General features: G+C 42.8%; 1 protein-coding gene across 3 annotated transcripts in view; it reads right to left on the reverse strand.

Annotated features, from left to right (window-relative positions):
- Positions 1-2,580: 2,580 nt before the first annotated feature.
- Positions 2,581-23,188, reverse strand: part of rasgrp3 (RAS guanyl releasing protein 3 (calcium and DAG-regulated)) — a 69,659-nt gene continuing 49,051 nt past the window's right edge. For all 3 annotated transcript variants that reach the window (XM_084021633.1, XM_084021632.1, XM_084021634.1), the window contains exons 5-17: positions 19,843-19,974; positions 18,937-19,084; positions 15,427-15,600; positions 14,689-14,805; positions 13,765-14,043; positions 13,128-13,208; positions 12,774-12,887; positions 12,546-12,661; positions 10,516-10,663; positions 10,159-10,195; positions 8,134-8,283; positions 7,199-7,566; positions 2,581-5,306 (exon numbers count right to left, since the gene is read on the reverse strand). In XM_084021633.1, the coding sequence (XP_083877759.1) occupies positions 5,298-5,306; positions 7,199-7,566; positions 8,134-8,283; positions 10,159-10,195; positions 10,516-10,663; positions 12,546-12,661; positions 12,774-12,887; positions 13,128-13,208; positions 13,765-14,043; positions 14,689-14,805; positions 15,427-15,600; positions 18,937-19,084; positions 19,843-19,974 (1,873 nt within the window). In that variant the 3' untranslated portion in view covers positions 2,581-5,297. The remainder of the gene's footprint in view (positions 5,307-7,198; positions 7,567-8,133; positions 8,284-10,158; positions 10,196-10,515; positions 10,664-12,545; positions 12,662-12,773; positions 12,888-13,127; positions 13,209-13,764; positions 14,044-14,688; positions 14,806-15,426; positions 15,601-18,936; positions 19,085-19,842; positions 19,975-23,188) is intronic.

Here is a 23,188-nt window from a genome sequence, read left to right on the forward strand (position 1 = left end):
GTTGTGGGTGCATTCATATTTAGGGTCATATCTACATGTATTTACTGTGAAACGTTCCACCATACGAGCATTAAGTCACTATGATCTCACTATGTTGTCTAATATTTCCAGAGCTTTGACTTTGGTCAAAGAGATATCAGCTGTAGCTGCACGCACATGCTCTTGCAGCCAGCGGGCTGTGTAAACACAGGAGGAGGAAGCTCTGATATCAACACACACTGAAGGAGAAATTATTCGACTTTACCATATCATATATTTACATAGACTATGGTTGTTTGCTGCGATATTATTCTGAAATCTGAATGTAAGGTGGTTGTGTAGCGACGGCAGCTTTTACCAAAACATGTAGGTGTCCTCGTAAAAGCCTCCGATCCATTCTGAATACATCTGTGTTTATGATCTGCACCAACCATTTACTGAAGTATACCAGCGGAAAGTGACCAGATAACACGGTCTCTGTTTAAACTGAAACACCTGTTGCTCTGATTCCTGTCTGAATTGTATCGAACTACAGTCCGTTTGAAAATATCGATTCAGACGTATGAACCTGTCTCCCTGCCACTCTTCTCCCTCCACCAACCTGTCTCCCTGCCACTCTTCTCCCTCCACCAACCTGTCTCCCTGCCTCTCTTCTCCCTCCACCAACCTGTCTCCCTGCCACTCTTCTCCCTCCACCAACCTGTCTCCCTGCCTCTCTTCTCCCTCCACCAACCTGTCTCCCTGCCACTCTTCTCCCTCCACCAACCTGTCTCCCTGCCACTCTCCTCCCTCCACCAACCTGTCTCCCTGCTACTCTTCTCCCTCCACCAACCTGTCTCCCTGCCTCTCTTCTCCCTCCACCAACCTGTCTCCCTGCCACTCTCCTCCCTCCACCAACCTGTCTCCCTGTCTCTCTTCTCCCTCCACCAACCTGTCTCCCTGTACTCTCCTCCCTCCACCAACCTGTCTCCCTGCCACTCTCCTCCCTCCACCAACCTGTCTCCCTGTACTCTCCTCCCTCCACCAACCTGTCTCCCTGCCACTCTTCTCCCTCCACCAACCTGTCTCCCTGTCTCTCTTCTCCCTCCACCAACCTGTCTCCCTGTACTCTTCTCCCTCCACCAACCTGTCTCCCTGTCTCTCTTCTCCCTCCACCAACCTGTCTCCCTGCCACTCTCCTCCCTCCACCAACCTGTCTCCCTGTACTCTCCTCCCTCCACCAACCTGTCTCCCTGTCTCTCTTCTCCCTCCACCAACCTGTCTCCCTGCCACTCTCCTCCCTCCACCAACCTGTCTCCCTGTCTCTCTTCTCCCTCCACCAACCTGTCTCCCTGCCACTCTTCTCCCTCCACCAACCTGTCTCCCTGTACTCTCCTCCCTCCACCAACCTGTCTCCCTGTACTCTCCTCCCTCCACCAACCTGTCTCCCTGCCACTCTTCTCCCTCCACCAACCTGTCTCCCTACCACTCTTCTCCCTCCACCAACCTGTCTCCCTACCACTCTTCTCCCTCCACCAACCTGTCTCCCTGTACTCTCCTCCCTCCACCAACCTGTCTCCCTGCCACTCTTCTCCCTCCACCAACCTGTCTCCCTGTACTCTCCTCCCTCCACCAACCTGTCTCCCTGTACTCTCCTCCCTCCACCAACCTGTCTCCCTACCACTCTTCTCCCTCCACCAACCTGTCTCCCTACCACTCTTCTCCCTCCACCAACCTGTCTCCCTGCCACTCTTCTCCCTCCACCAACCTGTCTTTCTCTATATCTCCATGTGTTCACTATCTCTCATCTAAAACCAGACACCTGCTGAGGCTTTCAGCTGAAGATCATCCGTGTTTGAAAGTCAGCAGACTGAAATCATCCTGTGTTGAATGTGAGGTTTACAGTTTAGACAGCGGTGTGTTGACATTTGAACAGAGTGCTGTTAATCCACAGTGTTGTGCAGGTTGTGGTTAAAGCAGGACAGAAGTGTGGAGAGTTTTAAAAGTTTGATCCACATGAACTGCTGCTGTGCAGACTATGTTAGAGTTTTGCACCTATGACATAGTTCTTCCCGCTGTCGTTTAGCAATCGAAAAACCTGTAAAGACAGTATGTTGCAGGTATTACAAAGTAAAATGACTCCATGACATCCCCACCGAGAGCTCTGATTACATCAGATATTTGACTGATGGGTCGAACACAAGCCAACTTTCTTTCTGCTGACATCTCCCACCTGTTGTCACCTCTCTCCATGTCAGAGTCATCTGCTGCTGCTCTCTTCATGTCACCTTCAGCTGACTCTTTCTTACCGTCCAAAAGTTCTGCTCACACAACTATCACCACTCCTTTGTTAGCTTCCTCAACATCTTACATGAGATAAGAAATAATAACAAAACCAACAAATATAACACTAAGGAAAATACAGAAAACACTAGGCAGTGTGCAAAGATTATTATTATTATTTATAATAATAATAATAATAAATAAATTTTAACTATTTATAGTACAAATATTTTATTATTAAATTGTGTCAAATATATGAAACAAAACTCTAATATATTATTATATTTTTACAGACATTTCCATTTAAAAATAACATTGAAAAGTCAAAAAGGTTTTATTTCATCGTGATATGACACCACAAAACACTTTTATTCCATGTCGATGTATTTGTGGTCATTTCCTCGACTCTTCAACATGAAATCTTCAGTGTTGGTGAGTATCAGTACCACGAACCACGTCCTTCATGTGAAGATGTGGTGGTCGGGTGCTGGACGGACACGTAGCACATTCAACTCATCAGACTGAAGTTCACCTTTTGTCACAGACCAACAACTAAGGCTAGTTTTTAACCCTCATCACCATCTTCAACCCTCCTTAGCAAAATCTTTTAGTTTCTTAACTTCAACCACTAAAGGTTGAGTAGCTCATTTGGAAAAATCACACAGACTTTGACTTTGAACACATCTCATGAAAAAGCCCCTCCCCCTTCGTTCAGACCTCTGTTCAAAGCCCCGCCCCCAGAATGCCCAACAGTGCTCTAGATCAGCAGAGTCCAATCAGGAAGTAAAGAACTGACAGACAGGCAGGCCGTCCAATTATTTTCTCCAGCCCGACTTTTTTGTAATTGGACGGGGTTTGGAGATTTTTTAAATGTTTTTGTGTTAGAGCATTTAATGTATTGATTGCTATCGGCATGCTAAGAGGATTTCAAGTCATGTGACCGTAAGTGTTTCTGAATAGAATCACCTACTCAACCTTTAACCCTCCAACACAGTCTCATGGCGTCTCAAACGGTCACAAAATTACATCAACGAATCACAATTGGCTATTTTTTGTGTGTCTCTTGGCAGAACTTTTTTTGCTGTCAGTTGTCAAGACATTATGCTGCGAAAAACAAACATTGGGTTTACGCAACAAAACCAACAAGTTAGCTTTAGTAGAGTAGTTGAAAGTCCTGTACTGTAAAACTCTGTCTCCAGCTGTAGACGGTCACATAGATGAGGACATTTGTGTGTCCACCATGAAAAATGATTCCCATGGTATTGTTTCATGCTGAGTGACAGCATGAACAAACAACATTACAACAGGTTGTAATGTTTATTCTTCACACACCACTAGTTTTTAATAGATAATTGATTATTATTAGGAATATTTAGGAAAGAGTAACACATGAGCACCCTAACTATGTGTTACAGTACAACATGCAAATGTTCAATCAGTGGCTTTACACATGTTTTGCTTCTCTTACTTGTCTGGAGGGGGATCAGGACTTGATTCAGTGATATTTTTAGAATTCAAGATTAAGTAAGTAAAATAACATCTACTGTCAAGATGAAATGAAAAAACTTGAATGTTTTTCAATGCCACATTAAGATAAAAGAGAAGGTGTATAACATTTCAGTGTTGCTGCAGCTTAATAGCCAATAGTGCGATTTTTGAGATTGATACGCATCATCCATGCCAAAATGAAAAACAATCACCTGTCCAATCACAGCTTGGGGGGCGGGAACATGGGCAGAGCTTTCATCGCTGACATCACATTTAAAAAGGTTCCTGTGAGCCAGCATTATGATACAAGAAATTAATCTACCAAATGAAAATACAAACAAAAAGGTGTATTGTATTTCACTTCATTTCTTTGATTTTCCTTTTAGCATTCAAAATCTGCCATAGGCTACCTGACATTGTTCCTATTTTGTTATGAAGGACGGTGATTCACATTATTTCAATCGTCGGGTAAGTCCAAGAAGTTGTCAATTTTTTTAATTTTTGGTTCATTAAATCTGCAGTGAAACTAATGAATGAGTCATTTTTCCCCTTAAGATGGGAGGTTTTAAAAGTGCTCACTACAGAATTCAGAGCATATATATTGCCTCCACATGTCTCGTGACATGGAGACAGCTGAGCCGGTGGCTAGCAGCCAATGGTGCTGACAGAGCAAACAGTGACTTCCTTCTCTGCTCAGGACGCCGTTACTCCACTATACTTTACATAGCAAATACCAAAATTGCTGCTATATTAATGCTCTAAATTTCGAATTCAGCACCTTCAGCTACACTGTAGTTGTGCAGATAGGGTGGTAATAAATAACAACATTGATAATGAACACTCAAAAACATTTCACAGAACCCGAGGATTCAGAATCGTCCGCCGTCGACGTTCTGTATGTTTGGATACGACTAACATTCACTTTCATTTAGACTTTCCCTTTTTTACAACTCACCATACGAATATCTACACACTGTCCAATATATCCATCATGCTTCTTCTGATCATTCCAACTTGGGAGTGACCATTGAGAACTTGCTTGCCGCTTTCTTCAGATCAGGCTTTTCATTTGTTCCACTGTACCCAGCCTGGGGTAACTGCCTGGTTTTGATCCACTAAACTGAATTTCATTCCACACCAAAGTTAAACATGTTAAGAATGTTTCTTCTCACTTGCAAGTGCTGATGTTTTGTACATCCTGAATCAAACTCAAACCAAAGATACGTCTTTGTAATCACTGATCCCCAGCCGATTATGCTGCACAGGATGGAGTCCTGGTGGATGTGTCTTTCCATGTGGTTCAGTGGGTTAGTCCAGAATCCACTGAGCTCCTCTGCTTCGTCTCTATGACCTTTCCCAGGGATCACACATTATGTCCTTCCATGCAGCTACACAGCGTCCACATGTAGCTCTACTTGTGCTGAAGTCTATAGAGGACATGATAACTCCAGGTCACTGAAGGGGGGCCTCAAGCATCCCAGCATGTCCCCCAGAGAGAAAAGTTTCCTGGTCCCAGACGTTAGGGGCTTTCTGGACCCCTGGAACTGGCCCTCGCTAACATGACCAAGTCAGCTGTCCTAGAGAGGAAGAGCGAAGACTTTAGTTGTAATCTGGAATTATAGCATTTTCTGCTAAATCACTGTTGTTGCATGCCTTTCGTGAACAATCTTGGTTTTATTGTATTTAAACCAGGGCTGTCAGACGATTAAACATTTGAATCAGATTGATCACAGGGTGATAAACGATTAATCACCATTTGTAGACATACCCTAAAAATGTCCCATTTTCTCTGTATATTGTTTTTGGAACGGACAGATAAATGACAGAAGGCGTAACCTAAATGCAATTTGAAGCCTCGACAAATAGGGATGTACAGATACCTTGCCTCTCTCTCTCTCTCTCTCTCTCTCTCTCTCTCTCTCTCTCTCTATTTTTGAATTGCAACTCATTCTCATCAGCCTCTCAGTACCAGCCCATTTTTCTTTTAACTAATTTTGTTGCCTGTAAGTATAAATCTCTGATCTGAAGAAGAAGGCTTGTATTTGCACTGGCACTATGAAATGTTTGAGGTTTGCTATCTCAATGGGCCTGCTTCCCATTGGCTCACTTTGCTGACCAGTGCCAAAGAAGTCCACAGTCGGCTATCTCTGCCTACGTCCAGCCACAACGACCAGAACCCTGGTTGGCCACCCTGCAGACCTCCAGTCCGACAGCCAAAAACCAAGAGAGTGATGGCCAACTAAGATGGCAACTGCCAAATACCAAGATGGTGAAATGCAGTCCACAAACTTAATGGACCTCCATGGTGAATGGATCTGCATTTACACATATTTAATCTAATCTAATGCAGATAAACATTAGATTTAGAAAAAGACTCACCTGTTCAGACTTCACCTCGACTAGCATGACCCCCCCCCCCCCCCCCCCCCCCCAAAAAAAAAAACCCTTACCTATAGCACTCTGATCGTAGCACTGTTGCTCTTGAACTACTAGTTTACTCAGATGAGGACCTAACACTTGTTCTACTTTTAGCCCTTACTTTATCGGCAATGATTCGTTGTGGTTTCCTTGTTTCCTTCTTTTGACAAATGTACTTATTGTAAGTCGCTTTGGACAAAAGCGTCTGCTAAATGACCTAAATGTAAATGTAAATGTAAATAAACGCACACCGATGGCACAGCCTTCGGGAGCAATTTAAGGTTCAGTATTTTACCCGAGGACACTTTGACGATGTGGACTGGAGGATTTCTTATATACAGTTTAACGTTGCCACTTTTGAAATGAATTATCATAATAAAAAAATAATTAAGACAAAACAAAAATCCACTATTTGTAACCATGTGGTGAATTTGAAAACAATTAGCATCTTGAGAAACTTGAGAGCCTTGATTTGGCTCTGTTATTTGTCCACTTAAAAAACGTTATTATACTATCTATAATATACTGCAGTGATGTAGCATCAGATCAGTCCCATCAGCTGCAGCGTCCAATAATAAAAGATGTCCAATAAAGGGATGTGGCAATCCTATCAGTCTCCTCGGCCACGTCTCCTCAGAGATCCCTTCCTACTTGATCAACTTCCCATGAGAAACAAGAACATTGGAGCAGCTTTTGTAAAGGCAGAAGATGTGTCGAGTGAGAAGCAATCAATTAAGGGAATTGGGATGTACCATTTGAACACAGCCATACTTCTCTTTAAACTTAAATGTCTAAATGTTCCCCCTGTGGGTTTCTCCCACAGTCCAAACACATGCAGGATAGGCTCTTTAAAAAAAACGTGGTCATTCCAGAAAAAATGTATCATCCCACGTTATATACATTGTGACTATAGTCACTTTGGTGTTTCCAGTTTATCATAAACCATTATATGAAAAGGTTACTTCGACCTCCACAGATTCCATGTCATCATCTGTTAAAATGTAACACATGATACCTTCAAATAGAGATCCACAGCCACCTGTTCCCTTACCTTGCCTCTGTGTGTAATCCCGTTCTGTACAAGCTCTCCTGAGAGCTCTGATTTCTCCTGAGAGTCCATGCTGCCCCGAGAAGAAACCGCCTGCTCATTAGGGTTTTCCCAGCGGGCAAAACCTTTATTTTTAGACGTTTTTCTGTGTGTCCTGTATTTCATTTTGGGGAAGGTGTGGGAGCCCCCATCTGTGGCCCCCCAGCTGTGTTCGGGCCAAAGTGGGTCAGTCTGGGTGGCCTGGCTAGTGGTAGCTCTCTGCACGCGCACAGAGATCCTCTGGGCTGAGCCGGTCATCAGGGTGATGGACTGAGGGTCCAGAGCTGGACCTGCTGATGTGACGGCTGGGAACTCAAACACCTCATCCTCATCTGAAGGAAAGAACCCAGGAAGTTATGAACACATATCACAACACACATTCTTCATCGTCTAACATCAACTTCTGATATGTACAAACTAACTAAAAGGCTCATGTGTGATTCCTGGTTCAGACTACATGATGTTAGTATCTGATGTTCATATGTTGGATCAAGATGGCGCTGTGGATAGCTGCCTCGGTGATGCAGAAAAACTCATCGGGCAGGAAAGATCACTGCAGACCCCTCCCACCCTGCACATCACCTCCTCCAACTCCTCCCCTCTGTTAGGCGCTACAGAGCACTGTTCACCAAAACCACCAGACACAGGAACAGCTTCTTCCTCTGTCCCCACCATGACCAGCTAATATTCATACACCGTTCAATTATATAAAGTATTTCAGATCTATTACTGCATCTTTTTGCACTCTACACATTTGCAAATATCTGTTTATATATATATATATACAGTATATACAGCATCACACAAAGCCTTTGTAAGAATGGTTTGCTCTTGATTAATACATTTTTTCCGATGCTAATGTGTCACGTGTTCATTAAATGTCTGTAGCTGAAAATGACCTTTACAGGTGGGAAGTGCTGGGCTACTGGGCAATGAGCTGTGGGTCAGTCTGGCTTGAGAAACGTTGCCGAGAGAGCTGGAGCGGATCAGCTTCCTACAGGCCAGAACCAGCAGCTCCCGACATTGTTTATGACAGTTAACGCCACAGTCTGCAAAGTAAAGATCGACACGTCAGTTTACATTCAAATGTGTTCTCAACTTCAAGACAGACGCGTTACGTAGTATTTAAAAGTCTTTTCATTGTCATTCATCTTTCAAACTGAGAAGTCCATATTATAATGCACACCACCACATTCTCACATCATTCTCTAGCTTACTGGCCCAATATTTATGCAGTCAAGTACTGTAAGTTTAAATAGTTTGTGCAAAGTTATTTTCTTGATGAGCCTGAACAACTATTTGGGCAGAGAAAGACTGCTGCAGTTGGAAAAAACCTAGAAAGTCCCAAGCCACTTGTTTCAGCTGAAAACCAATACATCTGGGTATTTAGTCGTGTTGTTGATTGATTCAGGTCCAGATCTTGACATTTACATGAAATGTATTTGAATTCTACAAATTGTGTTATAAATATACATAGCAACTCTAAATTGCCCATAGGTGTGAATGTGAGCGTGAATGGTTGTTTGTCTCTACATGTCGGCCCTGTGATAGACTGGCGTCCTGTCCAGGGTGTACCCTGCCTTCGCCCAATGACAGCTGGGATCGGCTCCAGCCCCCCGCCCCGTGACCCTGAATACAGGATAAGCGGTAGAAAATGGATGGATGGATGGATATACACAGCAACTGCCCTCTACTGGTTGGAAACCAGTTTTTACAATTTATTTTGCTATTGGCAGATATGGAGTTTATACATGGTATACATGTATTGTAATGGTACACTGGGTATGGAAACAATAGATGTATCGGGCGTATCTAGAGGCACTTAGGCCAGAAGACCAGGGTTAAGTTACTCTAGAAGGCCTTTGCACACTGAGACCGATTTATTTGCATGAGTTTTGTTTAACAGACCGATAAAACTGATTAAGCACCCTTCCATACTGAGTCCGATGCATTTTTTTTTTTTACATATATATCCCACGGACGAAAATGTAGTAAAAGAAGGGGGAAGATCAACTCTCCCATTGGTTCCAGGTGGACTTCAGGGTGTCGGTGCTCCAGTTTGCTACACTACTGCAACCGAACATCAAAGAGAAGAGCACCTGACCCTGAACAGCAGCTGCAGTACGTCCCCCCATCCTAAACTGCTCAGCGATTCTGCCACAATCTGTCCTTCATCTTGCAACTTTATAGTCTTCTAGACTGTTTGTCATAAGGTGTTTTGCTTTGAGCGACGAGGTGGATGAGCTTTTGGATGTTTGGAGCTCTACGGCGGCTCTGAGTGGTCAAACAACTCTCAAAATACTTTTTGACTGAAGCGAAAAATGTAGAAACGGAGGTTGGTGGACAAACGAGATTGACACAATGTGAGGTTGTATTTATGTTTTTAACGTGTGACGATTTCGGAAGTTAAAACGGACTCGGCGTGCAAAGGCCTTAAAAATATCACAATTGCTTTTGTTGTTTTCTTGTTGTGTTTCACAGCAGAGTCTGCAGGACAGGTGCTGAGCATAAACATCCACTCTAGACTAGCACATTTCCTATTGGTCAATCCCTTTGTGGTTGTAACAGATCAAATTAATGTTTGCCACACATTACATCAAGGCCAAACATGAGCCATCATCTTCCCTGTGCTTTGAAAATGATATCCAATTGGAGGAGGTAAGATTCCAAAATATCTCTCCTAAAGGGATATTTTGGCCAATTACTAGACTTAGGTTGAAGCAACCAAACTACTTGCTTTTAATGGGACACTAACATCAGTCTCTTGGTGAACGTTTTTGACCCCTCCACCTCCCAGATCTCCTCCCTTCAAGGACTTCCGCAGACTCATTGGAACTATAACCAGTTACATTACAGTAAATGCTGAATGTTCATTGTTGTTCATTTTTGAATGGTTTTTACGGAAGAATGCAATGAAATAATACCTTTGCACTTGTAGCCCTGTTTAATGATTCCCCAGAGCTGCAGGTCCAGACGTGGAGGGAAGAGTGGAGGTGGGTACAGAAATGACAAAGAAATATTAGAAAATAAAAGCATTGAGGTGTGTACCAAGGCAAAGCAACAATTTCTGTTACGATATGTTTGCCTGTTGCATCTGTAACATCTGTATCTGTGCAAAAAGGTAAGATACAGTATGCTCCTGAGTCCTGAATGTGCCATGCTCAACAGTATTTGGGGAATTTGACTGGTCAGTTCAATTGCAATGTTTGCTAATTTCCATTTCTACTAGGAAAGTAAAGAAGGCATGAAAAGTGCAGTGACAGAATCTTAGAGATACACACAAATCCAGCACAATGTTCACAGAAGGTGGGCTTCAGGTATGTCATCTCCTGGAAGGTGTGCATGAAACCTGGTCCCATCTGACACTGGAGCAGTGGGTTAGCCCGGAGGAAATACGCTATCATCTCATCTTTGCTGATCAATCCATCTCTGAGAGAAAGAGAAGCAGGAAGGTAGAAGAAAAAAAGGAGGATGAGCCGAATGAGACAGCGGATACTTTTACAGGTGTTGCAGTCAAAACTAAAAATGACAGAATTATAGGAAAGGACTGTGCACTCCACAACATTCCCCCTCACAGTCGTTCTCACACTTGATGATTGAACATGAGTTCAAAAAAGGCAATAAAACAAATTGCATCAACTATCAAAATAAAATAATAGTAGTGAGTAAATAGTAGTAGTAAAAGTAGCAGGATGGTCAGAGTGGCGGCCATTTTCATGTGTACCATTGCCACAGAGGTTTTCCTGTAGCAACTACTAAGCAGAGAGCGACTACAAGAGGAACATTTAACAACTGAATGCTTCATCCACACTCTGATCACACAGTAGGAAACAACACTGATATTGTCAGATGACAGACAACTTTGTTCAGATCGTTTTCTGTAAAAAGTGCAACATTAAAGCAGAGGAATTAACACTAGCTAACGAGTGGACAGCTGGCTGTTTACAACCTTGCTAATTCTGTAATTTTTAAACTCTACACTGGTTACAGAAAAAGAATGTGCTGGTGAACAGTTGCAGCATCGGGTCAAATAATCCCTCAATCCCCACCGCCCCATTGCTCATTCTCAAGTACTTGTGAGTACTTGAGAATGTGCAGGCTGAGTATATGTTGTAGAAAACAACACAATATTTCAAATAAAAAAAGGGAAAACTAGAAGGATTAAGAAATGACAGTTCCTTTCAGTTTTAAAAATATTAAATAATTTCAAGTCGAATTACTTTACAAATTGTACAATCATTTACAGATTTGGGGAATTTACTACTTTGATGAGCTACTTTGCTCATCTGAACTATAAACAGTTTACAGTATGTTGTGGAAAAATGAATCTGCCCAATAAAGATCAACAACCAGGATCAGCTTTTTCTCCGAGGTTTATTCCACTAAGTATTCTCATCTGCAGAGGAGGGACTGGTCACCCCTGCCTTCTGATGCAAAGGTTCAGAATCAGCAGGAACGACCCTGAGTCCAACAACAGTCTCCCTTTTAAGGAGGAGGAACCAAAGGACGGATCATGTCCTATCTTACAAAGACAAGATGTACAGGCAAGGTCAAGATCTACAGAACACAGGCGTCATAGTCCTGAAATTATCTTATGTCAATGTGGCACTCATGTTCATATCATCTACAAACAGGCATTCATTTTCGTCATAGCATAACAGTCAGATGAGGAGATGCGGATCGACGTCTGGCCTGACAAATATTCTGATTATAAAGTACAAACATCCAAAATTCCCATTACAAGTAAAAAACAGACTTTTGCTGTAGCTAGTGAGCTACTCTAGCTTACAGCTTACAGTTACAGTTGGAACTGCTCAACTCCTACAAATGTACGTTCCCATACAACTAAACGACACACTCAATTATGTTTCCAGGGAAACAACTGCTAGTAGACCTACTTAGCAGTTTGAAACAGTTTGAAACATGAGGCTAACGACCAATGCCAAAAAAAAAAAAACCGCTATGAAACTACATCATGAGTTTGGGTTACAAAACGACATAGTTATGTTTTGAAAAACATCATTATTTGGCTTAAAACATTCTGACACTGTGGACACTAACATCAGTCAGGAAAGCCCTGTTTTGGACCCGTCCCCCATCCAGACCGAAGATACGTTTCCCTCAAAATGTAATTCACAATGCAGTTTCATTGTGTTGGAATGTCATTTTTAGGAGGATGAAAGGTGAGTATGATTTTAAAAGTAGCTACCCAGAGGATGGGAAATGTAGTAAAACTACATCGTCACGATGTGACCAGGTTTTTCTCGAAAATGCACTTACTGTTCTTAATTATTTGAACATCTAAACTCACTGATCTTTGTCCAAAACACAGAAGGAGTCCAGGAAGGGAAAATTAGCAGCGATGCTCTCAAAGTCCTCTTGAGAAATATAGCCATCATGGTCATGGTCATAATTCCTGAACACGGACTTCACAATGACAAGAAACAAAAAGCAAACACACACATCACACATCTGTCCAACAAGTAGCTGTTTTCTGCATTCTGTAGGCGTCGTATGAAAGGTTGTGTTGTCTACTCACATCCACCACCTTCCTGATGTGTTTATTGACCACAGAAGGGTCTGGTTTGGAGGTAACACCTGAGGCCCAGTCCAGTGGGACCAGTGGCTTGTTGGGAGTTGTTGGAGAGGTAGGCTGTGAGAAAGGACACACCCATGTAGACAAGACTTATTAAAAAAATATATATATATTGCAGATCTATAGGAGCAAAAAAAATAACACATAAAACAGGAAAAAAGTAATTTAAAGTAAAAAATATTTGTAAGCATCATGGTACAGTGCAAAAGGGTCGTTACATTTTTAGCATGTGTATCAATTCTGTTAAAACTGTGCACACCTGAACACCAAATACAAACTATTTCAGTTGAAACCTACCAATGATTTGGGATTACGTGGTTCCCTTATCAGTGACAGCTCATAAATCTCATCTTCAGTGTAGTAAAGGTCTAAAGAGAGCTGAAAACACAACGGGTTGGGATATAATGACAAAAGAAAAGATGAATCACAATCTGATCACAGTGAGTGGGATGTTTTTTCTGTGTTTTTTTCTGTTTTTTTGTCAGGGCATTTCATTTATTGAATGCTGTTGGGATGTAAAGAGAATAGAACAAAAACTTTTTTTTTTAGAATAGAGGTAGCATTAATCAAATCACACCTACACGGTCCTGATGAGTAATGGGATGTAAGACATACGTACATAGATACATTTTCTCCATGCTTTAACTCAGATTTTTGCTATTTTAATCTAAATTCCCAGCCATGTACAGTACAGAATAAGGAATATTATGAAAACAGCATTCTGTCTTTAAAAATGATAACCTGTTTTGTCTTCCCACAGATACAGAGAGAAATAACAGGTACATTTGATGAATGAAATAGACAGAAAGGAAACAGCTTTCCTTTTAGACAGAATTCCTTTCATGTGCACACTTACTGGGCCAGCAACACTTCTGACCTCCAGACCAACCTGTTACATAATCTTTAAAATACTATATTGTATGTAATCCCTCACCGTTAACAGGTAGATGAGGTCCATGTTGGGCTCCACTTGGGCCACTGCACTCTGCAATGACACCAACTCATTGAAGGTCATGTAGAGTTGATGCATCTTCACTAGGTTCACCTTATTACTGTCATGAATCCAGTCAGGGAAGACAACATGCACCGCGATCAGGTCCTTAAGGTGCACACCCAGGATGGGGGTTTTAAAGCCCTGACATTCACTGAAGGCCTTTCGGTAGCAGGAGTAGTTATTGTTGGAAGAGACCAGCTCTGTCATCTCGCTCCAGATCTGGGGAGGGAGCGTTTCAGTTAGCATAATCACCAAATCATAAAGTAAGTGGTGTGGCGAGAGTTTTCTCAAATGATCAATTGATTTGTACTTTTAGAAATGTTTGAGGACTTTTCCACCAACTTCTGCCAGCTTCTTGGCCATTTGAAGAACTGCAAATAATTTAGCAATCAACTGTGAAGGTCGTTACCTTATTGATAACATGCCTTTATATCATTTTATTCCACATATGCAGGCCAGTCTCCTACAAAATTAGGTCCCCATACAACTACACTCTCATTAGTTTCCAGGGAAACATTTTTTCAAGACCAGATGGTTGCAGATTTAAACAGGTTTAAACGTTACTAATCATGTGGTTAAAGAAGAAAACTACATAGTTAGCTTTAGACAACCAAACTACTTGGTTAGTTTAGTAAAAAAAACATCATGGTTTGGCAAAACAAAATGCAACACAACTACTTGGTTCTAACAGGACACTAACATCAGTCTCCTGGTGAAAGACCTGTGTAATTTGCGCTGTCTACCACCCAGACCTCCTCCCTACACAGACTTCTGTGGACTCATTGGAAATGTAGTATGTCAACAGCAAGCGTTATCCCCAACAAAACAGATTTAAAAATACATTCAAGGATATAACAGACTGACCTTCACAACTTCTGGAGCCAGATAAGAATGAGTCTCCTTGAGTCGAGAAATGGAGCTGTGGCTGAGCCCGCCCACCATCGCCATCAGAGTGTTGAAGTTCTGTAGCTGCAGAAGTTTCTGATGACAGAGAGCAACATGTCGAAAATGTTACTTTTGCCACTTTAATGACTATACAATCAAACATATTCTGTGTCTGTTCTGTTCTATTAGAATAGGCCCCAGTTAGATTCAAGAGTGAAATGTGTTTCTTGTGGAGGCATTCCACAACACCTGTTGTAATAATAAAATACATTTTAAAAACAAAACTTATCGTAGACTTCATTAACTGAATGTGACTATGACAATTAAGTTAAGCTGATGGTTCTACCATTTGCAGTAATAGAATGGAATTAAGTAAAGTTAATTTACTAGTAGCATTTGGGCAATTTGGCCATTTGTGTAGAAAAGCAAGCAATACAAAGGGGTTGGTTTGACCCAGTGTTATTGCTGTTGTTTTATTTACCCAAACAGAACAAACATCTAGTTTTGTATTAGTTATTTATCTAGTATTTTAACCGCAGACTGTATATAATAAGGGGATGTAGTCATCCTGACGTCAAACAGTGAAGGGAAATGACCATATTTGGACTGTAGAGGAACAACGGGTGGACGAACACATCTGATGACAAAATGTTCATGTTTTGTGGACAACAAAACCCTTGAAAACTGCAAATGGTTTATAGGGGACTGCAGCCTTACCTGAGCCACATAGATGTATTTGGAAATAACCTCTGCGCGGGTCTGAGGTGTCAACTTGCTGAGGACCATGAGCTGAACCCACTGCGAGACTCCATTGAAGAGAGCAATGGAGCGCTCCAGAGTTGGGTTGTCCACCAGGCAGCCGTGGATCACATAGCTCTGGTAATCTGTGAACTAGAGACAAATATTTCAGATCAGATATCCAGCTGTCAATTTTCAATCAGTAGCCTCAGGGTTCCTGGGCTGCTAAAGCCTGTAATGATCATTGCAGTGAACAACGGAAAAAAACCTGAATAAACATAGCGACATTTGATTTCTTAGTGGTTTAAAATATTTAATATTTTGATCTGACAATGGTGGTTGAGGAAAGTTCATGGAATTTCCAAAACGAAATGATTCATCCTGTGGGAAGAATTGATGTCAAATTCATGGCAATCTGCCAATGACTTTTTGATGTTTCTTATGTACAACTGGAAAGGTGATGGGAGAGGAAGTTCCACGAGTCATACACAGAGACAATCAGACAATGAATGATTGTTTTGTTAGAGTTATATGTATAGGGAAAGTGGGAGTAGTTATGTGAACTGAACACTCCAAACTCTTCAGATACTGACGCTTTGATACGATCCCCAGGTGTCTGATACCAACACACACAGCAGCTTGTAGCTTGAGACGCACCAGGCTTTCAAGTGTTTATAATGTCAACCCACTTGAGTCATTATCAGGCAAATTGTGATGACATTGTATAGTGACTTAAAAACCCACCTATTTGGTGGATGGGCCTTTGATTGTATATAAGAAATGAACAGAGTCATCATGACGCCATCCACTGGTTTGTGGACTACAGTTTTGAAGCCTCCAGTTTGGCATTTTGGCCGTCGCCATTTTGGATTTCAAATTTTTGCAACCAGTGAAGGAAGTGACCATATTTGGACTGTGGACCAACCTTACTGGATCTGGATCCATTTGGATTCTGGTGTGAAGCTGTTAACAAAGTTAGCTTCATAATTCAAGGTCAATTTTACAGCTTAGTGTTAACAATGTTATGTTTCACTTTCACTAAAGAAACCCATAAAAGCACATTGAATGCGTTGTTGAGGTGCTATAAAAATATCCTTGCCATAAATTATGGGATGTTTGTTTTGCAATATGTCCCATTATGTTCATCTACACTTTAGAGACAAAGTCATTTTTAGCCAAACTATGTGTTTTTTTTGTAACCCTAGCAATGTGGTTTTGTTACACAACTATTCACAATGTGAACCCGTGTTTGCTGCGACTGTAGTGGAGCGTCATAGAAAGTGACACGGAGGAACGTGAAAAAGATTGTAGGTAAATGACGAGTTGGGAATGAAAATGTTTTGGTTTGGTTCTCTTTACAAGCACAAGCGCTCATTGACACATAAAAACATTCATTTAATTGGTTCCTGGTTTTATCACAATCCTACTAATGCCCGGAAACTTTGAACGCTTGATAGCATTGTTACCAATCAACCACCTGGCAAGTGGAAACAAGGCAGTTCACCCAGAGGCTAGCTAGCTTCACATCAAAGCTCTGCTCTGCCATCGTATTGCCACTCTCCATCATCCACTAGAAGACTAACCCACTTGGCCAAGTCACCTAACTGTTTCATTCACCTGCTCACCTGTTAACACTTTGGGCCCTAGTTTCGTGGTGCAGCGCAGGGTGGCGGAGCCGGCACAATGCAAGTTTCGACCAGCGCAGCCTGGTCAGTTTGGTGGATCGCCTGCGCCAAGATGGGTGTGGCGGCGCAGCAGGGGGAGGCGTTACAGATTCAGCTTGGCGCAATGGAAGTTTCGTGGCAAAAAGCCTCGCCGAGACTGCGCCGAAAGCCCGCCAGCTCCAACCTGGTCTACTCTTGGCGCAAGGCGAATTACAGCTGGCGGAGTGGCAGTTTGGCTGACCGGCGCGCAGTATGCACACGTCACCAAGACCTCACAGGCAGGTTTCCACAGTTCCAGGCACATTTAAATGCAATAAATAATCACAACAAGCACTATTTAATGCAACTAATTTAATCAACACGTGAATTTATATCTATATAGATTGTCCCGTCACATCTGACGTTAGATCAATGGCGGATGGCACGCGTCACGGAAACTCAGCCTGACTGAATTAACACAGCTTCGTCCTGGGAAAAGTTTGGCCCTGACCCTGTTTTGTGATAGACATGCCTAAAATGTGCCTACAATGTCTATAGTGATATAATATCGGCATTATAAGTATTATGACTATGACCTCTCCCACCACGCGCGTGATGCGCGTGGTGGGAGAGGCGGCGCTGCTTCTGTCATTGGGTTGTCAAGTGACGAAACTTGCACTGCACCTCGCCTTGGCGCATTAAAGGTGAGGAGAGGAGCTCATTTGATTGGTGATTCTGAATCGGCTGTGTTAATCCCACTCGACACCTTCTCTCCTCCTCGTCTCCCACTCACGCCTTCTCTCCTCCCTCTTTCCCACTTGCTTTTGTATGTTATGCCATTTCTTGATTTTCAGCCATCTGAACATGAATTACAACCTTAACTGGAACCCGGACCTCATACCCACTTTGACTCAGCTGAATCTCCGGCCTCTCACAATCACATTCTCTTTTTGCACATCAATAAAACCACTCTGTTTAAACGTAACCTCTGGTCTGCGCCTGAGTTCTGGTCAACAGTCCTGACACAAACTATGGCAACAACAGCCAGAAATGTGGGTTTGTTAGCCTCTGGTCTGCCCCAGTCTGCTAGCACTGGGTTTGTTAGCCTCTGGCCTGCCTCCCAACTGGCTAGCCCTGGGTTTGTTAGCCTCTGGTCTGCCCCCAGTCGGGTAGCCTTGGGTTTGTTAGCCTCTGACCTGTCTCCTAGTTGCCTATCGTACGCCTCTGGCCTGCCTTCCAATTGACTAGCCTCTGGATCATTTTCCTGCCTCTTTGTCCTGATCCTGGGTCTCCTGAAGTCTATAAGCCTTCACTGGACCAGTGCAGGAGTCCCTAGATCAAGGCATGGTCCACATGGTCCTCTGAAGAGTGTCAGTCTTCTTGGGCATTTCAGATGCCCAGTGCCACAGTGCCTAATCTTTAAGTTCTTTAAAATTATTATATTTTATCTGCAATACTTTTATATGTTTTGCCAGGATATTTTACTGGCAAATACTCACTTGTAAAAACAGATGGAAAAAGTTTTGGCAGCACTTGGTCTCCTCAAGACCCAAGTTCCATTGCTGCATCTTGCTTCCCAGTTGCTGGGTGAAGTGAAGGAGGTTAGTCCCTATATGAACATCCACTTTGGCAAAACAAACAACATGGTTGTCTGATTTATTACTACTGACTGGAGTTCAGTAAGATTTTTAAACATATTAATGGCCTCTTGCTCTGCAGTGCTTTGTTGTTCTTTCCTCAGATTTTTAAGGTAATTCATGTTTATTATAATCAGTAGTTGCTGACTCTTGAGACGTTGTGCTAACGTGGAAAAAAAAAAAAAAATCATTGCTGTTTGTAGATATACCGATATCCTCCGTATGGACTTGAACTCCAGGAAGGTAAGATGCTCCGCCAACTCCATAGGCTCCAGGTGGTCAAACAGCAATGAGGCTTTGCCTTTCTTAGCCTGCTTCTTACGTTGGGTCAATTTACGCATCCAGTCATACGATGGACTGCAAGTAGAACAATTTACAAACAATGAGCACAATCAATTGTCAAAAAAATTACATGAATTTATGAATTATAACCAATTTGTAACTAACAGACTACAAATCAACAGAATATCCAATATGTTTCTTTATGGTCTTTGGTAGTTTGCAAAATGTCTATGTAGTATTTTAGTCTTTACTACTCTAGGAAAAGCACGCCCACAAAGTCCTTTGCCCGGAGCTTAACCCATTGATGCTCAACTGGCCGCTCAGTCTGTCTCGGAATGTCTTCCAGGAAGTCTATTTTGGTTGCGTTGGAAAATTGATTTTATTTGCCATTCCTAAAACTGAAAGCACCAGACAATAATGGATCCAGTTCCCCTTTTTCAGATCAAAAACAGCCATACACAAACATTTTTGTTTGTTTGCATCAATTCTTGGAGGACTCTTTCATTAACAAGCCCAATATTAAGCCGAACTTTTGACTAAACTCATGTTAACAGACAGGCTGTTCCATCTAGAAAGGGAGAAGTCAGCGCAAATTGTAATAACATTATGTTACTTTATGCTTGTTTTTCATTGAAAATCAAACTGAATGTCATGTGAATACAGTTTTCCTAATGTGATGGGTAAATAGTTGGAATAGTTAACTCAAAGTCATGGGCGAATGGTTGAAATAGTTGGCTTAAAGTGATGGATATGATGAAATTAATTAATGGCACAATCAATACAACACATCTAGGGTCAATAGTTCCTACACGCCTAACTGTATGCTGTCTTACATGGTGGAGATGTCGAGCAGCTTAATATGCTCCTCACAAGAGAGTTGAGCAGCCACATTTCTGAACTCCTCTGTTATCTGGACCAGACCCAAGTCCAGGTTGAACTCTGCAGGGAATGTCACAATCCAGAACCTGGAAACACACATAGAGATTTCAGACATTAATAAGATGGTGACATGATGAACCTCTGCCATCTAATTTTAGCCTGAAAGAACTTTCCACTGAACCACATAATGACCCATGTGACCTTGTGACATGCGACACACATGTGATGTCGCTGTCTGGGGTGCAGGAACTTGTCATATTTACAACATTTGGGGCCCTAGTTTCGTGGCGCAGCGCATGGTGGCGCAGGGTGGCAGAGCCGGAGTAATGCAAGTTTCGACCCGCGCAGCCTTGCGCACGGTCAGTTTGGCAGTTTGGTGGATCGCCTGCGCCAAGATGGGTGTGGCGGCGCAGCAGGGGGAGGCGTCACAGATTCAGCTTGGTGCAGCGAAACTTTCGCGGCAAAAAGCCTCGCCGAGACTTCGCCGAAAGCCCGCCAGCTCCAACCTGGTCTACTCTTGGCGTAAGGTGCAAGGCGCAAATAAAGTCCATTCATTCAAGGCGAATTACAGCTGGGAGTGGCAGTTTGGCTGACCGGCGCGCAGAGCGCACACGTCACCAAGACCTCCCAGGCAGGTTTCCACAGTTTCAGGCACATTTAAATGCAATAAATAATCACAACAAACACTATTTAATGCAACTAATTGAATCAACACGTGAATTTATATCTATATAGATTGTCCCGTCACATCTGACGTCAGATCAAAGGCACGCGTAACGGAAACTCAGCCTCTCGGACCAAAACATCTCCCTCTCTCTCTCCTGTTTTTCATATCTATCGACTGCTAATAAAATGCGTTTAAAAAAATCTTTAAAAAATACAGCAGCTCGTGCCTGGTCTGAGGTCTCGCGCCTCGGCAGCCTGTTGTCCGTGGAGAGACGCGCAACTTTGCCGCGAGCTGGAACCAGAGTTGGGGCTGCAGCTGGTCTGAGCAGCACGCGAGGTCCTGGCGTCCCGCCGTTCTGGTGTTGGACGGGGAATCCGGTGCAGCTGTGGAGCGCAGATGATGAAGACGGTGATGATGATGAATGGCCCGGCCGGCTTGCTAATATGTCTACTGCTGTGCGCCCTGACCCTGCTTTGTGATAGACATGCCTAAAATGTGCTTACAATTTCTATAGTGATATAATATCGGCATTATAATTATTATGACTATACTCACGCACAGCGCGTGATGAGCGTGGTGGGAGAGGCGGCGCTGCTTCTGTCATTGATTGTCAAGTGACGGAACTTGCACTGAACCTCCCCTAACGCATTAAAGGTGAGGAGAGGAGCTCATTTGATTGGTGAAAATCTGAATCGGCTGTGTTAATCCCAGTCCAGGCCTTGTCTTCTCCTCGTCTCCCACTCACGCCTTCTTCTCCTCCCTCTTTCCCACTTGCGCGGGTGGGAGTGACGGGAAGAGTGCCTGCGCGAGCCTGCGCGGTGCACGAAACTTGCAAAGTCCAGGCAGACACACCCTGTCGGCGTGTCGCACGTGCTGCGCGCTGACTGCGCCCGGTCTACGAAACTAGGGCCCATAGTGTGGGATCTCCATACCCTTTGTGACCTGATTCTAGAGCAGTGTTGTCCCTTAAAACACAAAGTAAGTCAAAGGTTTGTATTGAGGTCAAGACAAAAGCTAATGTTCATTGTCAAATTTAACAAATACATACATTGTGAGGACCAAATCTAACTGTGACCTCTGACAGTGAAAACTGACTTTCAAAACTGGGTAAATAACCGCAGTGAATAAAGAGTGACATTTGAAAGCGAAAGAGCAAGGTATCTTTGGCTACGCACATACATGACATACGCATGAATGCACGGGGGCTGGAGACAATCCAATCTGGCAATGTGCAAAGGCACGGTACACCCTGGACTGGATACCAGTCAATCACTGGACTGACATTCATAGAGACACAGAGTGGTAGATTTACTAAGACTAGACACAAGTTAACACTGTGTTTGTTATTGTGAGTTGCAAACAGCGCACGCTGTGCTTCCTCATTTTACGTATACTGTTTATCAATCCTTCCATTGCAAATACTCCGCCCTCCAGCATAATTATCGTGGTTCTAAAAGAGCAATGAATTGGCCCGCATGTGTCTAACAGGGATCTTGCAAAGACAAAAAGAAAGTGCTAAAAAGCACATAAAGTGGCAAACTAAGGAAAAGCTAGGGCACAGGCGAGTATAACCGGTTCAGGTCCACCAGAAATTGAAGAAGTATCAACAATTGAAGAGAGAGTGCAACAAAGACAGCATAGACAATGCTAAGATCTCTGTACATAATTAAAATATGTATGGTCTGTTACAATACTGTTGTGCAATAGCAAATTGGCTTTATGTAGGTATACATTCTTTTATATTATATTTCATTTATATGCCCACCCAAGCCACTGGGGTTAATTAATTAAAGAGTTTGTTATATAGTTAAATAATCGTAAAATTCCTCATCAAAAAATGGAACAAACATGGGGGCATTTTTATTTAGTTTCTGTGTGTATTGGATACTATGTTTGTAACGATTACATCTGCTCCTTCGATAGCGTTTGAGGCACCACCTGCACAACCTGCCTAGTCTCAGCCTCCTGCACGACCTGCCTCTCAGCATCCCATCCAGACCTGAGACATCCATGTCTACGTCACCTAAACCTGCACCGTGTTCCAGGAAAATAAAAATACCTGAGCAAACTCAGATAAACCATTCACTAAAAAAATAATAATAAACAAAAACAGAATTGTTCCAGTCTGCCTTGATTATTTCACAACATTGCAGCTCATTGACGACTGCTGACACACTGGATGATTGATGCTTCCCTAGATATAATGGGTAATGAGCAGTTCTTGACATCAGTGCAAGCAGCATGCCAAACAATTGGCGCTCTCCAAATGGGCATGAGTAGAAGGGATCCTATTTGAAATCAGCGTAGCAGAATGGTCAGAGCAGGCAGTATTCCCATTGCAACCGGTTGCGGTTGAAGAGGGCCACATTCATACAAAGTAAACCAGGCGGGCTAACTTCTGTACAAGCTGACTTACAGCAAATTGCATGCTCGCTCGTACCAGCTTAATGTGTAATACAACAGTGTTGGCGTCTTTGTGTGTGTGTATGTTGTTCAACCATGTGTGTTATCCCTATTATAGGTAAGCAGTAATGAAACTGAATTGGCCTGAACAGACATCAATCTATGACTACCTCTGCTGCCATCTTAGCGGCAGAGAAAAAAAAACAGTCTCACTGGCGTATCGTCACCAT

Source organism: Eutrigla gurnardus (genome assembly GCF_963514095.1).
Source record: "Eutrigla gurnardus genome assembly, chromosome: 11".
Classification (NCBI taxonomy): domain Eukaryota; kingdom Metazoa; phylum Chordata; class Actinopteri; order Perciformes; family Triglidae; genus Eutrigla; species Eutrigla gurnardus.